The 21,378-nt window shown below is 43.2% G+C and overlaps 1 protein-coding gene and 1 non-coding gene across 3 annotated transcripts; one reads left to right on the top strand and one right to left on the bottom strand.

The window, feature by feature from the left end:
* Positions 1–1,162: 1,162 nt before the first annotated feature.
* Positions 1,163–20,217, bottom strand: WDCP (WD repeat and coiled coil containing). 2 transcript variants are annotated; one of them, XM_055253344.2, is made up of 4 exons: positions 20,099–20,217; positions 10,181–12,016; positions 4,661–4,778; positions 1,163–2,977 (listed from the first exon to the last, which is right to left on the bottom strand). In XM_055253344.2, exons 2-4 carry the CDS (start codon positions 11,996–11,998, stop codon positions 2,748–2,750), a joined length of 2,166 nt encoding a protein of 721 aa, XP_055109319.1. In that variant the 5' UTR covers positions 11,999–12,016; positions 20,099–20,217; the 3' UTR covers positions 1,163–2,747. The 2 variants fall into 2 exon arrangements, with proteins under 2 accessions (XP_055109319.1, XP_055109320.1); XM_055253345.2 differs by lacking the exon at positions 4,661–4,778 and having other exon boundaries at positions 20,099–20,209.
* On the top strand, positions 18,619–18,722 carry LOC129468676 (U6 spliceosomal RNA). Its single transcript, XR_008652758.1, has one exon. It is a non-coding gene; the product is annotated as a U6 spliceosomal RNA (small nuclear RNA).
* Positions 20,218–21,378: the final 1,161 nt, after the last annotated feature.

The raw sequence follows: 21,378 nt of genomic DNA, 5'->3' as shown, positions 1-21,378 counted from the left end.
TCACGCCATCCTCCTGCCTCAGCCTCTCCGAGTAGCAGGGACTACAGGCGCCCGCCACCACGCCAGGCTAATTTTTTTTTGTATTTTTAGTAGAGATGGGGTTTCACTGTGGTCTCGATCTCCTGACCTCGTGATCCGCCCGCCTCGACCTCCCAAAGTGCTGGGATTACAAGCGTGAGCCACCGCACCTGGCCTATTTTTAAATTTTATATATATATATATGTGTGTGTGTGTGTGTGTGTGTATATATATATGTATATGTGTGTGTGTATATATATGTATATGTGTATATATATATGTGTATATATGTGTATATATGTGTATATATGTATATGTGTATATATATGTATATGTGTGTATATATGTATATGTGTGTATATATATATGTGTGTGTGTGTATATATATATATGTGTGTGTATATATATATATATATATTTTTTTTTTTTTCTCGCTCTGTCGCCCAGGCAGGAGTGCAGTGGCGTGACCTCGGCTCACTGCAACCTCCGACTCCCAGGTTCACATGATTCTCCTGCCTCAGCCTCCCAAGTAGCTGAGATTACAGGCGCCTGCCACCACGCCCGGCTAATTTTTTGTATTTTTAGTAGAGACGGGGTTTCACCATGTTAGCCCAGGATGGTCTCGATCTCCTGACCTCATGATCCACCCGCCTCGGCCTCCAAAAGTGCTAGGATTACAGGCATGAGCCACCACGCCCGGCCTCATTTTATTACTAAGCCTTCCTATAACTTATGTACATATATGTGTAATATGTATCCCATAATACCCATTCAGAATTTAGAAAAACTTGAGTGCAAAATGAGATTTGTAAAAATATCTTTATGCAAAATATTTTCAGTAGAACATTAAACAATACTTTGAAGAATTTAGCTCTTCTCTCCCTGCCTCCAAAGCCAGCAAATACGGGACTATTTTCTATTGTTCTAGTGACTATAATAATAGCAGAGGTCAAGGAAACATCTCTTGTATGGGAGTTGTCATGGAATCAGATTTGTTGTAATGAACCATTTATATTCTGGACTGTCCACCAGAAGAAGGAATACAGATAACATATGCATATATAACTGCAAGATTATTGCCGGTTCCTCTACAGCAGCAATAATCGCAAAGAAAATACTACCAAAACATCCAAAACAGCCACAATAACCATTAGTGATTTTATTGAAGACTTATTCACAGTATTTTGACCTGAGAAATGGTGATTGTAACATACCCTTTTAGGCGCCCACAGTGATCTTAGTTAACAGTCCTGTAGTCCCCTCTTTAGGCTTCAAGATAATTGTGATTTCATCGCACCCCAGATACTTCCAAGTGGAGCCAGGCCTCAGACTGTTCTCAGTCACCGCTCTCCCACAGCTGATTACAGACATTGCCTCTGCTTCCTACCCCAGCAGCTGTCTAGTGCACTTGAACCACAAAATGGGCCCTCGCTTCTTTCCTAACCCAGCTCCATCTTGGTAAACTGTAACAGACAGACAGGAGTCCCCAAGGGCACAAAATAGTTTCTTTCCAGATGATTTTAAAGGAATGGGGGAAAAGGAAGCATATGTGCTAATGGAGCTTCTATGGCTGAAACAATTTATCTGCAGATGCCTAGCCACTCACTGATCAATTTGTTATGCTGCCGTGACTGAAATCTGTGATTCCATCTGAAGGCAGTGAGACGTGGTGTGTCCATCTGAAGGGGGTCAGGGCTCTTACCTGACTAAGCTGGTACTTTAACCCCTAAGTGAAACAAAATGGCACTTTTTAGAACTACCTCAGATTTGGTTAAATTTCTAACATCCTGAAATACTTTCACAGATTCTCTGCTGGTCTCTAAGACTTGAAAGGAGAGAAAATAAAAATATCAAATTAAAAGTGACAAGTTAACTAAGGGAGCTGACTACTGGGAGAAAAATAGGGAAGTTGTATGATCCCAAAACTGGATTTAAAAAAAAAAAAAGTATTTCAAGGACACTCATAAGTGGCCACAGCACAAAATCCTGCAGTAGGACTCACCTGGGCTCAACAGTGTGCTAGCAGCATCAGCACAACCTCAAGTGGAGCCCAGAGGGGACAAATTCCCTTGAAATTTCATTTAAAATTTTCCCAGGGCCAGTTTTTAAGAGTACCTGGACCTTTGTCAGCCAGAATTTGTTAAGGAAGCAAGAGGGTTAGGTTTAAATTCTGGGAGGTCCAGGCAACATCAGAGCCACTTCCTGTTCCTGAGAGCAGAAGCCAGTGGGTCTCTGGTCCTCCTTGGAGCTCTGCTAATTCTTGCTGGTTTGAGGTTAATATGCTAGAGCACATGCCCCCCAGCAGACTCCTCATCCTCCTCTTGAAGCCAAGAAAAAGACCTATAACAATGCCGAGGTATCTTTTAAGTGCTCCTAAGACAGTTCCAATGCAGCTTTGGACAAGGGACACAAAGCCTCGGAGAAACCATAAAACACAATCCATATGGCACCATACTATTGTTTTGTTCTGGGAATTCTGCTCTTAGTCAAAACCACACAGTCATGAATACATAAACACCACTTTCGGAGCCATCTAATAAAGACTGAGCTCTGCTACACAGCAGCGAGTCTCAGCCCAGGGGAAACGGGGGGAAACCAGGAGAGCCGACCATGGCAAGTGCTTCGCCTGAGTGCAGTGCAAGTCTCATTGGTGAGTGTCCACAGTGTCAAGCAGGCCTTGTTTGTAATGGTCTCATCTGAAGAGCTACATGGCAAGGACACTGCAGATATCAGGCTATGCCATCTACATGGTTAGAACAGCCAGTGGTATCTAAACTGGGGGCAGCAAGGCCTGTAAAGACTTTAAGAGAAGAAACAGAATCTGGACTGTGAGAAAAAGAGTCTCTGAAGACATCTGACCTGGACAGGTTGCCATCTCTTATGATTATTTCCTGTGTGGCTGTGAAGGTTAACGGGATAAAGCCCTCACTGTCAGCAGAGAGAAGAATCCAGTGGGAATCTGCAAATAAAAATAAATACATAGGCAATTTAGTATATATTATTCTCATGATGAAACATATGACTACAAATTTTTTTTTTTCTGAGTGAAGGAATACAGTAGTTGATAATATTCAACTCGATCCTTATAAGATTTTACAGAGAATGGGGTATTGGGAAGACTGGGTATTACTTAGGGTCAGGTAGGGGAAAAAGGGGAAAAAACGAAATGATATTTGATGTTCAATGTGGTGGCTACTGTTACAAGAATGAGGCATAAGAAAACAACCATGCTCCACATCTGATGAATCTGGCATGACTCAGTCCCTTGCCACTTAGGAATATCCTTTGAACATCCATGTTTACTCCATATTAGAATGGCAACTCCTCAAAGAAACATTCTGTAGGCCGGGCGCGGTGGCTCACGCCTATAATCCCACCACTTTGGGAGGCCGAGGCGGGCAGATCTTGAGGTCAGGAGATCGAGATCATCCTGGCTAACACGGTGAAATCCCATCTCTACTAAAAATACAAAATATTAGCCAGGCATGGTGGCATGTGCCTGTAGTCCCAGCTATTCAGGAGGCTGAGGCAGGAGAATCGCTTCAACCCAGGAGGCGGAGGTTGCACTGAGCCGAGATCGTGCCACTGCATTCCAGCCTGGGTGACAGAGTGAGACTCGGTCTCAAAAAAAAAAAAAAAAGAAAGAAACATTCTGTAATGCTGCTATGATCTTTACATTTTAGTGCAACAGAAATAAATGAGGCTTTCTGTTACTTCCTTGCAGTTGTTATACACTGCTTTGTAAGTCTTTTCTAATTTTTTCATATGTACATTTAACTTTTCCAGCTAGGCTGTAAGTTCCCTAAGGGCAGGGTGCATATTTTCCATATGTTTTGGCACTATACTAGGCCTGGGTATATAGTAGGCAATTAATAATATTTGTTAAGGCTGGGTGTGGTGGCTTATGCCAGTAATCATAGCACTTGGGAGGCCAAGGTGGGAGGATCACTTGAGGTCAGGAGTTCAAGATCAGCCCGGGCAACAGAGTGAGATCTCGTTATCTACAAACATTTTTTTTTTAAAACTTGGCCGAGGCTGGGTGCGGTGGCTCACGCCTGTAATCCCAGTACTTTGGGAGGTCGAGGCGGGCAGACTGCCTAGCTCAGGAGCTCGAGACCAGCCTGGGCAACACAGTGAAACCCCATCTCTACAAAAATACAAAAAATTAGCCAGGCATGGCAGCGTGCGCCTGTAGTCCCAGATACTCAGGAGGCTGAGACAGGAGAATTGCTTGAACCCGGGAGGCGGAGGTTGCAGTGAGCTGAGACTGTGCCACTATACTCCAGGACTAGGTGGCAGAGCAAGACTCCATCTCCAAAAAACAAACAAACAAAACTTGGCTGGGCATGGTAGTGAACACCTATAGTTCTTGCTAGTTGGGAGTCTGAGATGGGAGGATTGCTTTAGCTCAGGAGTTCAAGGCTGCAGTGAGCTATGATCACACCACGGCACTCTGGCCTGGGCAACAGAGCAAGACCCTGTCTCAATAATAATAATAATAATAATAATAATAAATTACTTGTTAACTATCCAGTGAATTACTAAATGGTTGGTATCCCTCATTTTCGTTACCGGCGTAGTTAAAATAGATGGTGGGGGAGGCAAGGATGTTAGGTAGGGTCAATTTCTGAGCACGACCTACCATGTAGCATTTCAATGAGAGAAAGGCCAAAAGTCTGCTGAACTGTACTGAGCCTTAGTTTACCATCACAGAGAAGCACCGCTCTTTTTTCAACAACAGGACCTAGATAATAAGGTTTCTGCAAATAAAAAATAAAAGTTGTTAAACTGATTGAAGAAGTAATGGAGTTAACATTTCTTAAGAAAGTAATGTGTAAATAGTTTTTAAAAAAATTCTTATCTATTACCACTAATCAACTGGACTTTAGTTTTAAGGAGCTCTTTGCTGCATTATTTAACACAACTAAAAAATGCGAACAAAACAGCCTTAATTTATTTTTCCTTTTGTTCTACTCTTTCCTCAGGGTTCTTCATCACTAGGAACTTGCTCTCCTAGAATACAACTAATAACACTAAAAGGATGATGGACAGCAGCCTGAGAGACACAATCTGACGGTGAGAACACCTGCTTGGCTGTTTCAGATATAGCTAAGACACCTCATGGTTTATTAGGAAAAAAAATGCCGAGAGAGTGTCCTAAGTGGTCGAGTAGCAGAGGATTTGCATAAAATAAACAAATTGGTCAAAATTCACATAGCTTAGAAAAAGCACAAATAAAAATAAATGATGTGTAAATTTTTTTTTTTTTTTTTTTTTGAGACGGACAGAGTCTTTCTCTGTTCCCCAGGCTGGAGTGCAGTGGCACGATCTCAGCTCACCGCAACCTCCACCTCCTGGGTTCACGCCATTCTCCTGGCTCAGCCTCCCGAGTAGCTGGGACTACAGGCGCCCGCCAACACGCCAGGCTAATTTTTTGTATTTTTAGTAGAGACGGGGTTTCACCATGTTAGCCAGGATGGTCTCGATCTCCTGACCTCGTGATCCACCTGCCTCGGCCTCCCAAAGTGCTGGGATTACAGGCTTGAGCCACCGCGCCCGGCCATGATTTATAAATTTTAAAGTCATTAAAAATTGGCTGGGCACAGTGGCTCACCCCTTAGTACCAAAAGTTTGGGAGGCTAAGATGGACAGATCACTTGAGCTCAGGAGTTCAAGACCAGCCTGGGCAACATGGCAAAACACTATCTTTACAAAAAATAAAAAAGTTAGCCAGGCATGGTGGTGCACACTTGTAGTCCCAGCTACTCGGGAGGCTGAGGTAGGAGAATCACTTGAACCCAGGAGGCAAAGGTTGCAGTGAGCTGAGAAGATGCCACTGTACTCCAGGCTGAGTGACAGAGACAGACTCCATCTCCAAATAAATAAATAAATAAATAAAGGACAGTTGTATAAGTTATATGTCTAACTTATTTTGTTGTTAAGTACTTTGGGAGGCCAAAGTGCATGGATTGCTTGAGCTCAGGTGTTGGAGAGCAGCCTGGGCAACATGGCAAGACCCCATCTCATAAAAAGAAAATAAAACTATACATCATTGTGGTAGGATGAACCACTCAAAGAATGTCCACTAATATTTTTAAATGAAGTCACGGGAATAAACTGTAAAAGTCAAAACCAACTAATCATTTATTTCAAGTCTTATGAAATGTAACTTCTGAAATTACAGGGGAAACTATTTCTTGCTTTTGATTATTTTGTAACTTTTACTTTTCTCATTACAAAAGGAATACATGATCAATTTTTTAAAAGTATAATAGGGCCGGGTGTGGTGGCTCACACCTGTAATCCCAGCACTTTGGGAGGCCAAGGCGGGTGGATCACTTGAGGTCAGGAGTTCAAGACCAGCCTGGCCAACATGGTGAAACCCCCATCTCTACTATAAATACAAAAATTATCTGGGTGTGGTGGTGCACACCTGTAATCTCAGCTACCTGGGTGGCTGAGGGACAAGAATCGCTTGAACACGGGAGGCGGAGGTTGCAGTGAGCCAAGATCGCACCACTGCACTCCAGCCTGGGTGACAAAGCGAGGCTCTATCTAAAAATAAATAAATAAAATAAAATAAAATTATAACAGAAATATATAATGCAGACAGTAAAGTCCCCAAAATTCTATCCTCCAGAGATAACTACTGACAACAAATTGGTTGGATTACATAATTATAAACTAAAAAACTGAGGAATTGAAAGGGCAACAAAACTTTTTTTTTTTTTTTTTTTTGAGACAGAGTCTTGCTCTGTTTCCCAGGCTGGAGTGCAGTGGCATGATCACAGCTCACTGTAGCCTCAACCTCCCCAGCTTAGGTGATCCTTCTAAGGCTAAGGTCAGCCTCCCAAGTAGCTGGGAATACAGGTGGGTGCCATCATGGCTGGCTAATTTTTGTATTTTTCGGTAGAGTCAGGGTTTTGCCATGCTGCCCAGGCTGGTCTCAAACTCCTGGACTCAAGCGATCTACCCATCTCGGCCTCCCAAAGTTCTGGGGTTACAGGTTTAAGCCACCGTGTCTGGCCAAACATGGTTGTTTTAACCTTAGTTTTTAAAAATATAAAATTTTACATTTATAAGTATTTTAAAAACAGAAAGATATATTATTGTTTGCAAGTAAAATAGCCTATTTAAAGAAAATTTTAAAAATAATATATTTTTAAAATAAGCAATTAGTTTTTTTTTGGATTAGATAAATGTACAGAAAAAATATGGAAATATTTACATCTAACATCTAGTAAAATATTTACCTATATCTGTGATTTTCTCTAAAGGTTGGATTATGGAAAATTTTTACTTTCTGTAATGGTTAAATTTTTTTCCTCAACAAGTATATATTACTTTTGTAATTACGAAAAAAAAATACTATGCAGCTGTGGAAAAAAAGATGAAAAAAGAGCTCTGTGTGCTGATATAAAGAGCTCTCTAGAACATACTATTAAATGGACAATGAAAAGGTGTATATATCTGGCCGGGCGCGGTGGCTCACGCTTGTAATCCCAGCACTTTGGGAGGCTGAGGCGGGCGGATCACGAGGTCAGGAGATCGAGACCACGGTGAAACCCCGTCTCTACTAAAAAAATACAAAAAATTAGCCGGGCGTGGTGGCGGGCGCCTGTAGTCCCAGCTACTTGGAGAGGCTGAGGCAGGAGAATGGCGTGAACCCAGGAGGCGGAGCTTGCAGTGAGCCGAGATCGCGCCACTGCACTCCAGCCTGGGTGACAGAGCGAGACTCCGTCTCAAAAAAAAAAAAAAAAAAAAAAAAAAAAGAAAAGGTGTATATATCACCTTCCCTTTTGTGTAACAAAAGGGGAAATAAAAATACATAACTAAAGTCTGCTAGTATCTGCATAAAAAAATAAAAATAAAAATGGTTACCTAAAGGAGGAAAGGAGAACAGGCTGAAGAAACATGGGGTAGGAGTAAGAGTTCTTGGTATACACTTTTTATTAAAATACAGTTTTGCTTTTTAAACCAAATAAATGAATTACCTATTAAAAAAAGAAGAAAAAGAAAATGAATTCTTTAAAAAGTCATAGTAGGAAAGAAATCCAAACCAGTTATCACATTTATAAATAAAACAATTTAAAAAAAAATCAAAACTATGGCTGGGTGCAGTGACTCACGCCTGTAATCCCAGCGCTTTGGGAGGCTGAAGCAGGAGGACTGCTTGAGCCCAGGACTTCCAAAGAAGCCTGGGCAACATAGCAAGACCTTGTCTCTGTAGTTGAAAAAAAAGTAAAAAAAAACTTTTTTAATTAAAAAAAAAATTAGGCCGGGCGCAGTGGCTCACACCTGTAATCCCAGCACTTTGGGAGGCCAAGGCAGGCAGATCACGAGGTCAGGAGATTGAGTTTATCCTGGCCAACGTGGTGAAACCCCGCCTCTGCTAAAAATACAAAAATTAGCCAGGTGTGGTGGCACATGCCTGTAATCCCAGCTACTTGGGAGGCTGGGGCAGGAGAATTGCTAGAACCCAGGAGTTGGAGGTTGCAGCGAGCTGAGATCACACCACTGCACTCCAGCCTGATGACAGAGGGAGACTCCATCTCAAAAATAAATAAATAAATAAATAAAATAAAATGCTCCTCACAGCAAAGCTGTGACTTAAAAAAAAAAAAAATTAAAACTCTATTACTGAAAACTCCATGGAGTTAATGTGGTAAAAATCCTCTTCAAAAAAATGTAGGGTTGGGGCCACATGCAGTGGCACACACCTGTAATCCCAGCACTTTGGGAGGCTGAGGCAAGACTATCACTTGAGCCCAGGAGGTCATGATCAGCCTAGGCAACATAGCAAGATCCTGTCTCTGCTTAAAAAGAAAAAAAAAAAAATTAGTCAAGTGTGCTGGCATGTGCTTGTAGTCTCAGCTGCTCAGGAGGCTGAAGCAGGAGGATCACTGATCAGATTGGTGACATATGAAGAAAAGGATAGCCTTATACATAGCTGACGGGCGTGTGATGATGCATTGTTAAGTAAAAATCTTTGACAGGCAATCTGGCAACTCAATTAAAAGTAGAAACACATATACTCTTCAAATTTGCATTTCTACTTCTGGGAACCAATCCAACAGAAATAAAGGTACTAATATGAATGGATACATATAAGAGTACTACTGCAGCATTATTTGGAGTAGCTAAAAACTAAAAACAAAGTGAATGTCAATCAACAAGGGAATGGCTAAATAAAGAGCATACTCTCAGTATGAAGTAGAGTGCACCATATCACCCCATTTTTGTAAAAACAATGACAAATCACTCCCACATATCTATATATATGTACATAAAGACCTGTGTTAGATCATGTGAGCATGGAGAAAGTCACGAAAGGATCCATATTAAGCTGCCGGTTACTGCGGATTAAAGGGAAGATGGGGCAAGACCATATTTTATATAGAAGGAAAGTGTCCATGATAAAAACATGTATAATATGATCCCATTTACATAATGTTTGGATATGCATGCATAAAGAAATGCATCAAAACATTTTAAATGAACATAACCTTTTCCTTTTTTTTTGAGACGGAGTCTTGTTCTGTTGCCCAGGCTGCAGTGCAGTGGCACAGTCTCAGCTCACTGAAACCTCTGCCTCCCGGGCTCAAGTGATTCTCCTGCCTCAGCTTCCCAAGTAGCTGGGATTACAGGCGCCCATCACCATGCCCAGCTAATTTTTATATTTTTGTTAGAGACACGGTTTCACCACATTGGCCAGGCTGGCCTCGAACTCCTGACCTCGGGTGATCCACTTGCCTCAGCCTCCCAAAGTGCTAGGATTACAGGCGTATGCCATGGAGCCCGGCAACATAACCATTTTTATAACTGGAGGAGTATCTCTATTATATAAGGAAAAGGTTGTCACAATGAAATAACATGATTAATTTTTTTTCTAAATATAAATTGCCAGAATTAGTGCAGACATTTATTTTTCCATACCATGCACCTGATAAAATCATGATGCAGACTGATATGTGTGCCTATCTGGTTGGCGGGCTAAAAACCAACCAACCTGCAAAGGTGTACCAACTTGCCTGTAACATAACATGCCCAGCTTAGTGAAGTTCAGTTAGAGCACCATCTTCCTCATCAATACGTTTCTTGCAGTACTCACCGGCTGCAGGAGCTTTTACGTATAGTGGTAGTTCCTCAAAGGAGAATTTACCTGGTAAATAATGTGAACATAAGGAAGATCTTGAGACAGTGGATACACTGAAGAGGATTTCTTCTCATTATGCAGTCGGTTTGTAAGTTCAGAAAGACACCGCTGCATTTCAACCAGGTTCCTAGATAAAATTTCCACTTCCTTAGACAGCTGATAAGTTTCCTTTTCACTTTGTAAGTTCTTTCTTTGAGGCAAACGAGGAGGCTCCAGTGTGCTGGTATGGTCTGGTGTGCTGCTGTGTCTGGGCAGCGATGCTGGCTGGGTAACAGGCTCAGCATCTAGGGCTATGGAGCCATCACAGATACTAGACAGAGGACTCTGGATTTCTTTAGTAAGTGTTCTTCTAGGCCTTCCATTCTGACTACTGGTATTAACTGTCAGCAATAGCCCTTTGCTTTGGTGACAAAAATCTGGGGAAAGACTTTCAATTAACTTTTTTCTATTTGCTTTATTTAACGGAGCACTGAAAGTAGAGTAGGTAGTCTGGCTTTCACTTGATGTTATTGAAGGTTCTTCTTCCAACATTACTTCTCTAACAATCAAGCTAATGGCATACTGAGCAGACTTTGAAGAAGGAAGAAACGTCGTATCAGTGAGTTTTTGTTTTCCTACCAAAATTAGTAATAGTTGGTCTGTCAAGAAACATATCCCTTTTGGTCTTTCAGTGTTCTCTAATCGAATTTGCTGGATGTTTGGGACTGAAGATGGAATGACAGAGTAGATCAAAATTATATTACAAGTGTTGGAAGCCACTGCCACTACGTGTGCTTTAAGATTAAATGCTATCAGATCAGGAACCAGAATGCCTGGAATAGTCACTTTTCTTGTCATGGTAACTGCTTTCTTAAAGGTCACAAGGACCAAATGTGAAGAATCTTGGCCAGTTCCTGTCAAGTAGTCCTTTTTTCTTAGACAAATAAGAGAATTACCATCAGACTTATGTTGATTGAAATGTATGTGAGTTAGATCCAGAGGTTCTAAATAGGAAGAAGAAACTGATACTTCAGAATTTGTTTCAGAATCAGTTGCCTCTTTATCCATAGAGGGTACTTCACCAATAACTGGTAAAGCATACGGAGCCATGTCTTTACTGTTAGGTGGGATATTAAAGGTTTCAGATGCATTTAAGCCACAGATCTTATCCAGTGGAAGCTCAGTAGCTATAGCAACCTGTGAGTCCACAGTTGCTGTGATGGAGCAGACATGGCTGTCCACATCAAACACCAGGCAGGAGGAGCACCTGTGAAGAGTCTTCTGAGCACTGTCCCAAATATAAGAATGCAGGCTGCTGCCTACTGCCACCACCAGCCTCAGGCCATCCTGGGTCCAACATGCACAGTGAATGCGGCCCTGGGTGTTGATGTCCGCCTTTACCTGGGAACCGTCAGCGTGAACATTAGGGAAAATGGAGACATCTTGAGCAGTCAACACAGTCAGAATAGCACATTTTGGGTGCCACACACAGCCCTGGGGAAGGATAGGTAGTGATCCTTTAATCTCACAAGTCTGAGACGTCAGCCATTTGCATGACTCCGTAGGGGTGGGACACAGCTGCCACACAGTGACATGCTTCTCATGCTGGACAGCGAGTAGAACAGGTATATCATCTGCAACAGGTGGGGCCCAGGACAACCCACAGACACATTCAAATTGTCCAATGACTTTGGAGTCCCCAAACTTGACCTCTCCACTGTGAAGCTGCAAATCAGTTAGGACAACTTGATTCCCATCGGTCCAGGCAAGGCCATGGATTGGATGCACTGCTTGATGCAACGCATTCAGTCCAGTCCTGAGTAGTTTTCCTTTTCCCAACTCCATCCTTTTGATAAAGGTTACCTGAAATGATTAAGAAGGAAAGTTACACCACGAGAAATCTAGACAAATCTAGAATGTAGGACATTTTATAAGACAACTGGCTTAGCCCCTTCCCAGGTTAATAATGTGGAGAGACAAAAGGACAGGGGGAGTACTGTAAATTAAGAGACTACTGAGCTATCAGGCAAATGCAATGTATATACTTTGGATCTTGAAGAAATAAAATCTTCTACCTAATGAAGATTTTTAGAACTGGGGAAATCTGAGTATGGAATGGATATCAGAAAATATTGTAGAGTTATTAATTTTCTTTTCTTTTTTTTTTTGAGATGTTGTCTCGCTCTTGTTGCTCAGGCTGAAGTGCAATGGCACAATCTCGGCTCACTGCAACCTCCGACTCCTGGGTTCAAGTGATTCTCCTGCCTCAGCCTCCAGAGTAGCTGGGATTACAGGCGCCCACCACTAAGCCCAACTATTTTTTTTTTTTTATTTTTAGTAGAGACGGGGTTTCACTATGTTGGCCAGGCTGGTCTCAAACTCCTGACCTCAGGCGATCCACCCGCCTTAGCCTCCCAAAGTGCTGGGATTACAGGCGTGAGCCCCCGCGCCCGGCCAGAGTTATTAATTTTCTTTTTTTCTTTTTTTTTTTTTTTTTGAGATGGAGTCTAGCTCTGTCGCCCAGGCTGGAGTGCAGTGGCGCAATCTCGGCTCACTGCAAGCTCCGCCTCCCGGGTTCATGCCATTCTCCTGCCTCAGCCTCTCCGAGTAGCTGGGACTACAGGCGCCCACCACCACGCCCGGCTAATTTTTTGTATTTTTAGTAGAGACGCGGTTTCATCGTGGTCTCGATCTCCTGATCTCGTGATCCGCTCGCCTCGGCCTCCCAAAGTGCTGGGATTACAAGCGTGAGCCACCGCACCCGGCCAGAGTTATTAATTTTCTTAAGTGTGAACATGGTATTGTGGTTATGCAGGACAAGGTCCTTATTATTTAAATATGCACGTTGAAGCACTTGGGTAAAATGTCATGATGCCTACAATGTGCTTTCAAACGGTTTGACAAAAAAAAACCCAAATTTTCTATAGACACACAGAAAGAAAACAAATGTAGCAAAACGTTAATAATTGTTGAGTCTAGATTGAGGCTATGTTAGTATTTATGGTACTTTCAACTTTTAAGTTAGAAAATTTTCCAATTAAAAATTTAAGGAAAGTCTCCTCCATCATCTAATTTCTATTTGTCCTTTTACTGCCAAATCAATGAATAACTGATATGCACATCTCTGACTTTATTAGCACTTATTTCAAATTCTTCCAAAGTGGCTTTTATCTCTCTACTGAAATGACACTCAAAAATCACTGTTTCTACTTCTACTTCATCATATTCAACAGCACTTAATAATTTTCAGAACATTTTCACATTCCCTATTGCATTTTATCTTACAACAATCTTTTACAATAATGTAAAGTAGGTTATCTTCATTTTTTCACCCTGAATGTTTTTTCCCCAGGCATTTGAATCACTAAAGAAGTACATGCTTAGGGCTGGATGTGGTGGCTCACGCCTATAACCCCAGCACTTTGGGAGGCCAAGACGGGAGGATCACCTGAGGTCGGGAGTTCCATCCCAGCCTGACCAACATGCAGAAACCCCATCTCTACTAAAAATACAAAATTAGCCAGGTGGGGTGGTGCATGCCTTTACTCCCAGCTACTTAGAAGGCTGAGGCAGGAGAATCGTTTGAACCGGGGAGGCAGAGGCTGCAGTGAGCTAAGATCGTGCCATTGCACTCCAGCCTGGGCAACAACAGCGAAACTCCACCTCAAAAAAGGAACAAACAAAAAAAAAACAAAAAAACAAGCATATGCTTAGGCTGGGCACAGTGACTCACGCTTGTAATCCCAGCACTTTGGGAGGCTGAGGCGGGTGGATCACCTGAGGTCAGGAGTTTGAGACCAGCCTGGCCAACGTGGTGTAACCCTGTTTCTAATAATAATACAAAAATTAGCCGGGCATGGTGGCACATGCCTGTAATCCCAGCTACTCAGGAGGCTGAGGCAGGAGAATCACTTGAACCCGGGAGGTAGAGGTTACAGTGAGCCAAGATTGCACCATTGCACTTCAGCCTGGGCGACAGGAGCAAAACTCTATCTCCAAAAAAAAAAAAAACTGTTCCCTCCTACTCTGTGCCAGCCCCTTTAGCTCCTCCTCCTTTCCAACATTTCGAAGCCTTGATAAAGGCATCGTTAACAATTTGGTGTGTAGCCTCTGAAAATGTTAAAGAAAGACACAAAGATATATAGGATTTTACATGTTATGGCTGTTCTTTTAAACAAAAAATGGGGTGGCCAGGCATGGTGGCTCATGCCTGTAATCCCAGCACTTTGGGAGGCCCAGGCAGGCAGATCACCTGAGGTCAGGAGTTCGAGACCAGCCTGCCCAACATGGTGAAACCCCATCTTTAGTCAAAATACAAAAATTAGCCAGGCTCGGTGGCAGGTGCCTGTAATTCCAGCTACTCGGGAGGCTGAGGCTGGACAACTGCTTGAACCCGGGAGGGGAGGCGGAGGTTGCAGTGAGCTCACATGGCGCCACTGCACTCCAGCCTGGGCAACAAAAGTGAAACTCTGTCTCAAAAAAATAAATAAATAAATATATATATATATACACACACACACACACACACACATAGTCAGTAGAGAGAATAAGGCCATTATTTGGATAAGCTATAATACCTGAATACTCACTTTGAAATATAAACATAAAAAATACTATTTAATGTAAAATGAAAAACTGCCTCCGGAAAATTGTATTTTGAAATCCTATCAATCAGTGGATACATAAATATACAATAATGGATATAAGAATAAAATGTTGCAATAATAAACACAGACTGAGAAAGACTAATTTTAGTATAAAGGCTGGGTGTGGCGGCTCACGCCTGTAATCCCAGCACTTTGGGAGCCCGAGGAGGGCAGATCACATGAGGTCAGGAGATCAACACCAGCCTGACCAACATGGAGAAACCCCATCTCTACTAAAAATACAAAAAATTGGCCAGGTGCGGTGGCTCACGCCTGTAATCCCAGCACTTTGGGAGGCTGAGGCAGGCGGATCACAAGGTCAGGAGATCGAGACCATCCTGGCTAACACGGTGAAACCCTGTCTCTACTAAAAATACAAAAATTTGCCAGGCGTGGTGGCGGGCGCCTGTAGTCCCAGCTACTCGGAAGGCTGAGGCAGGAGAATGGCGTGAACCCGGGAGGCAGAGGTTGCAGTGAATCCAGATCGCACCACTGTACTCCAGCCTGGATGGCAGAGCGATACTCCTTCTCAAAAAAAAAAAAAAATAATTAGCTGGGCGTGGTGGCGCATGCCTGTAATCCCAGCTACTCAGGAGGCTGAGGCAGGAGAATTGCTTGAACCCGGGAGGTGGAGGTTGCAGCGAACCGAGATCGTGCCATGGCACTCCAGCCTGGGCAACAAGAGTGAAACTCTGTCTCAAAAAAAAAAAAAAAAAAAAAAATTTAGTACAAAAACAATTACCGGGCCAGAGCCGGGTGCGGCGGCTCACACCTGTAATCCCAGCATTTTGGGAGGCTGAGGCGGGCGGATCACCTGACGTCAGGAGTTCGAGACCAGCCTGACCAACATGGAGAAACCCCGTCTCTACTAAAAATACAAAATTAGCTGGGCATGGTGGCACACGCCTGTAATCCCAGCTACTCAGGAGGCTGAGGCAGGAGAATCACTTGAACCCGGGAGGTAGAGGTTGCGGTGAGCTGAGATCATGCCACTGCACTCCAGCCTGGGCAAAAAGAGTGAAACTCCATCTCAAAAAAAAAAAAAAAAAAAAAAAAAAATTACTGGGCCAGGTGGCTCATGCCTTTAATCCCAGCACTTTGGGAGGCCAAGGCGGGTAAATCTCCTGAGGTCAGGATTTCGAGATCAGCCTGGCTAACATGGCGAAACCTCGTCTCTACTAAAAATACAAAAAATTAGCCAGGAGTAATGGCACACTCCTGTAATCCCAGCTACTTGGGAGGCTGAGACATGAGAATTGCTTGAACCCGGGAGGCAAATGTTACAGTAAGCCAAGATGGCACCACTGCACTGTAGCCTGGGCAACAGAGTGAGACTCTGTCTCAAAAACAAAACTAAACAAAATGAGTATTGGCCAGGCACAGTGGCTCATGCCTGTAATCCCAACAATTTAGGAGGCCAAGGCAGAAGGATCACTTGAGCCCTGGAGTTTGAGACCAGAGACCAGCCTGGACAACACAGCAAGATACTGTCTCTACTTAAAACAAAACAAAACAAAAAACCCCACAACAATCTACAAACATATATAAAGTGATGTTTAACCTTATTAGTTATCAAATAGTTGTGTAAACTGGCAGTACTCATTTTTTTCACCACTCACTCTCTTCTGAATATACTTAAAATGAATTCCATTCCAATTTCTTCTCCAAAACATCTCTCACCAGGCCACCAGTGCTTCCCTGTCACTGAATCTAAATGACATTTTTCAGCCTTGTTTTACTGAGTGTCAAAGGCAGAACTTGAGAAGTTGTCTTCAGACTCTAAATCCAACGAAATGTATTCTCTACCAACCTGGTGATTTGCTTATCTGTAAATTATTTCGCATATCTGCTTGCTAGCTTTGTCCTTGCTCTTAGGATCTTTCACTTAAAAAAAAAAGAAAGGTCTATTATGCTTTTATATATGTCAGATTAAGTGGTTCTGCAGCAGCTTGCTAAATGGAGAAAAAAGTCCCGTCATTACTAATGAAGAAAACTGTGATCTCTATCCCACTGGTCTTATGAAAGATAATAAATGTTTTCCCCCTAATATCTACTTATGTACTTCAGAAAGAATTTTATTGATAAATAATGCATGATACACTTTCATGGGCAGAGAAAATTCCTAATAGGTCAATTACATCCGTCGATTTATATATTTTAGGATACCAAATTCAGTCTAATGTCAATGAGAGTGTGTGTGGCCAGGGTAGCACAAGACAAGGATTTGGGAATAAGAGAAAAACAAACATGAGAATAAGTTTACTGAGGTTTTTTTTTTGGGGGGGGTGGGGGCACGGAGTCTTGCTCCATCACCCAGGCTGGAGTGCAGTGGCATGATCTAGGCTCACTGCAACCTCCGCTTCCTGGGTTCAAGTGATTCTTGTGCCTCAGCCTCCCAAGGAGCTGGGATAGGCACCCACCACCATGCCCAGCTAATTTTTACATTTTTAGTAGAGACGGGGTTTCACCATGTTGGCCAGGCTGGTCTTGAACTCCTGACCTCAAGTGATCCTCCTGCCTTGGCCTCCCAAAGTGCTAGGATTACAGGCGTGAGCCACTGCACGGGCAGTTTACTGAGGTTTTCAGAAGAATGAATTTTAATATTGTCATCTTCAGTAACAAGAAGAAATGTGGCACATTTTTCTCAAAAACGCAGTGATAATTACAAAAATGTGCTCCATTCCTTTCTACTCCTGTGTTAGCCCAGGTTCTGACTTCTCCCTTTTTATTAGGGTAAAACAAGGAGAGGTCCCCTTGATACCAGTCTCTACTTTCCAAATGAGCCTGCATACTATGTGTTGTTGGGTAGAATTATCTTTAAAAAAAAAAAAAAAAAGCACAGCTGTGATCATTTTGCTCTTCTGCATAAACACCCGTGATGAATCCCTACATCTACAGTACATATAAAAAAGCCTCAAAATGTCTTAACAAGGCATTTAAAACCTTATATTATCAGATATTGATATATCTTTCTAAGTTTATTCTCTGATCATAAAGGGCATGCTGAGGAATTTGGAATCTTGGGGAAACCAGCATATATTCAAGTAACAATATGCAGAATGGACCTGAGAAGGAAAAAAGTTGACAAGTAATTTGAATGCCACAAAGTGAAAGTGAAGCAAGTTTGCAACTATTTCAGTAGAGAAAGAAGGCCATATTCAAGAGATGCTTCTAAGGCAGATGGAATAGACAGTGATATCAGATAGGATATAAGTAGTGAGGAGGAAAAAAGAATTAAGGATAACACCGAGATTTTTAGCTTGAGAAACTACTGAACCATTAACCAGAGCATGTTTCAAAGGCAAGGAAGGCAGGGCAGGCTGGCTGTGGTGCCTCATGCCTGTAATCTCAGCACTTTGGGAGGCTGAGGCAGGTGGATCATCTGAGGTCAGGAGTTCGAGACCAGCCTGGCCAACATGGTGAAATCCTGTCTCTACTAAAAATACAATATTAGCTGGGCATGGTGGCGTGTGCCTGTAGTTCCAGCTACTTGGGAGGCTGCAGCAGGAGAATTGCTTGAACCCGGATGGCAGAGGTTGCAGCGAGCCGAGTTTGCACCACTGCACTCCAGCCTGGGTGACAGAGCAAGACTCCATCTCAAAAAAAAAAAAAAAAGAAAGAGAGAGAGAGGAAAGAAGGAAGGAAGGGAGACAGGGAGGGAGGGAAGAAAGCAAAGGGCAGGCACAGTGGCTAACACCTGTAATCCCAGCACTCTGGGAGGCTGAGGTGGGAGGATCACTTGATGCCAGGATTTCAAGACCAGCCTAGGCAACACAGGGAGACCCCAATTCTACAGAAAAATTTTTAAAAATGAGGTGGGTGCTCACTTTGGCAGCACATATACTAAAACTGAAATGATACAGAGCATAGCATGGCCCCTGCACAGGGATGACTTGCAAATTTGTGAAGCGTTCCATAAAAAAGGAAAAGAAAAAATAATAAAAATAAAAATAAAAATTAGCTGGGTGCAGCGTCACACACCTGCAGTCCTAGTTACTATGGAGGCTGAGAGGATTTGAGCTCAGGAATTCAAGGTTACAGTAAGCTATGATCACACCACTGCACTCCAGCCTGGGTGACAGAGTGAGACCCTGTTGGGGAGGCAGGGGCGGGGGCAGTAGGGGAGGAACGTGTGTAGTATGTGACAAATTGAAATTAACATGTGCTTCATGTAAGATGTCTACAGGCTACTAATGTACCTTAGGCAGTCAGAGGTAAGGACTTGGAAATCACTGACACAGGGTTAATAATTAAAGTCAAGGCAGTGGAGAACCTCACTGTAAAAGATCAGAGGGCCAGGAGGACCAACGTTTAAATGATCTTCAGGCATTCCCCGAAGCTACTGATTTTGCCTGAAACTAACTGTATACCTATTGTTTCACAATCTCCAGAGTATAAGTTTTTTGGAGAACATGAAATCAAGAACCCTAGGTGTTTTAGGAGGGAAAAGACCACTGTATTAGTTCAGGTCTCCGGAGAGGCGGTCAGAAAACCAAGAGCCGGTGCTCAGTATATAACCATTTAATTCTGTTTTTCATCTTCTTTAAAGACAACTCATGATGAGAATCAAGGGATTCAGGTGAACTGGCATTTCCAGCAGGTTTAAACAAAAGTACATCCCTCCCCCAACTTGTTTTCCAAGTTTACTGTATTTCCACTATAAAATGATTTCAAGTTCTTTACACTTATTTGGAAACAAAAATCATACACAAGAAAAAAATTAAGAAGAGTTAACGAAAAAACACTCATCCAAAGAAAATTATGACTACATCCCTCTAGACTCTTCTATGCATAGTTTGGCTGTCAAACTTTTTCAGTTATACTGTGCAACTTTGTATCACGGTTTTCATTTAACATTATATATTAGCATTTCCCTATGTTATTTAAAAGTTTTATAAATTAGTTTTAGAGGCCACTTCACATACACTCAGTGAAATGACATAATATACTGAACTGCTCCTAGCTGTACCCAACTTTATCCCGCTACCCGCTATAAATAACGCTCGGACCGAGGTCTTAAGGCTTAAAGCATTTCCTGACTTTGGATGACTTCCTTGGGACATATTCCCAGGAGTGTTATTCACGAGTCACGGTCATAATCCCTCGTTTACACCCACCCCTAGCTCGATCCTCATCCCGGGACCCCTCACACGCGGCCCGCCCCATTCTCCTCATCCTCTCTGCACGCCTGAATCTCCTCCTTCCCGCCCCCTACCCACCAAGAGCCGGTCCACTTCCCTCCTGACCCCCTACAGCCTCCCTACACCCGCCAGGCCCGGCAGCAGTAGAGATAAAATACCTTAGGTCTCAGTGCCTCACAAAAACAACGGTCTCCCGGTGGCCACTCAACCTCACGCCGCCGCAGATAAGAACCGCTGAGCAGCCACCGGAAGCACCGGCCCTCAGTCCTCTGATAGGTGGGCGGTGATATCGGTCCTCTGATAGGTGGGTGGTCCTCTGATAGGATAGGCACACTCCGAGATGGCCCCGTCTATTGGCTTTTGAATGTGCACATTAGCAGAGGGTTCGTCCCACTGGCCAATAAGCTCTGGCTTTGCCGCACGGATCGCTGGGAGTTGTAGTCCCCGTGAAACCACCGACCGCAAGGCCGCCACATTTTCCTTCCCTTAAGCACTTGAGCTCTTTCCCCACTTTTCGTCGGTTTTCTTGTCCAAGGAGTCCAGGAGCCCTAGGATCAACACGGCTTTTTAACCTTCTTTAAAATCCGATAAAATCTCTCAGGAAAATGTTCTTATCTGTACAGAAAATACTGTGCATTCAACTGAAGCCGCTTCATGGGCCTGTCCCAGCTACAAATCCCTGTTCTACACCGACCCTAAGCGTGCCTGCTCTGGCCACAGCCTATGGAGTTAGTGCGTCCTTCAGGCTTCTTTAGACTCTACACGCTTAGAAGACTCTGGGCCACATATCGGAGCAGCCTATGAGGAATTCCAGGTACTGACCTTCACAGTACAGTTGACCATCATCTTTCTTTAACAACACAGCCAGTCCACCTTCAGGGATGCAGAGAACCTCATCTGGGACCTAAGCATCCGGGAGAGTGGGGATGCGGAAATGGAGGAAGAACACCCTTGGGGCTCATTCTGGACCCGTTTGCCAGGCTTTTCTCCCCATGCCTATCTTCCAGTGCCACCTGGGAGAATCATATCTTCACACCAGTTTTTATCTTTTTCTTTTTCTTTTCTTTTCTTTTTTTAAAACTAAAGATGGCATGCCTGTAATCCCAGCACTTTGGGAGGCTGAGGCGGGCGGATAACTGAGGTCGGGAGTTCGAGACCAGCCTGGCCAACATGGTGAAAGCCTGTCTCTACTAAAAATTTAAAAATTAGCCGGACGCTGGTGGCTCACGCCTGTAATCCCAGCTACTTGGGAGGCTGAGGCACGAGAATCGCTAGAACCTGGGAGGCGGAGGTTGCAGTGAGCCGAGATTGTGCTACTGCACTCCATCCTGGCGACAGAGTGAAGATTCTGTCTCAAAAAAAAAAAAAAAAAAAAAAAGAGAGAGAGAGACGGGATCTCGCTATGTTACCCAGGCTGGTCCTGAACTCCTGGGCTCAA

The sequence above is a fragment of the Symphalangus syndactylus genome, chromosome 18 (genome assembly GCF_028878055.3).
Source record: "Symphalangus syndactylus isolate Jambi chromosome 18, NHGRI_mSymSyn1-v2.1_pri, whole genome shotgun sequence".
Taxonomy (NCBI): Eukaryota; Metazoa; Chordata; class Mammalia; order Primates; family Hylobatidae; genus Symphalangus; species Symphalangus syndactylus.
This window is presented reverse-complemented; position numbering and strand designations above follow the sequence as displayed.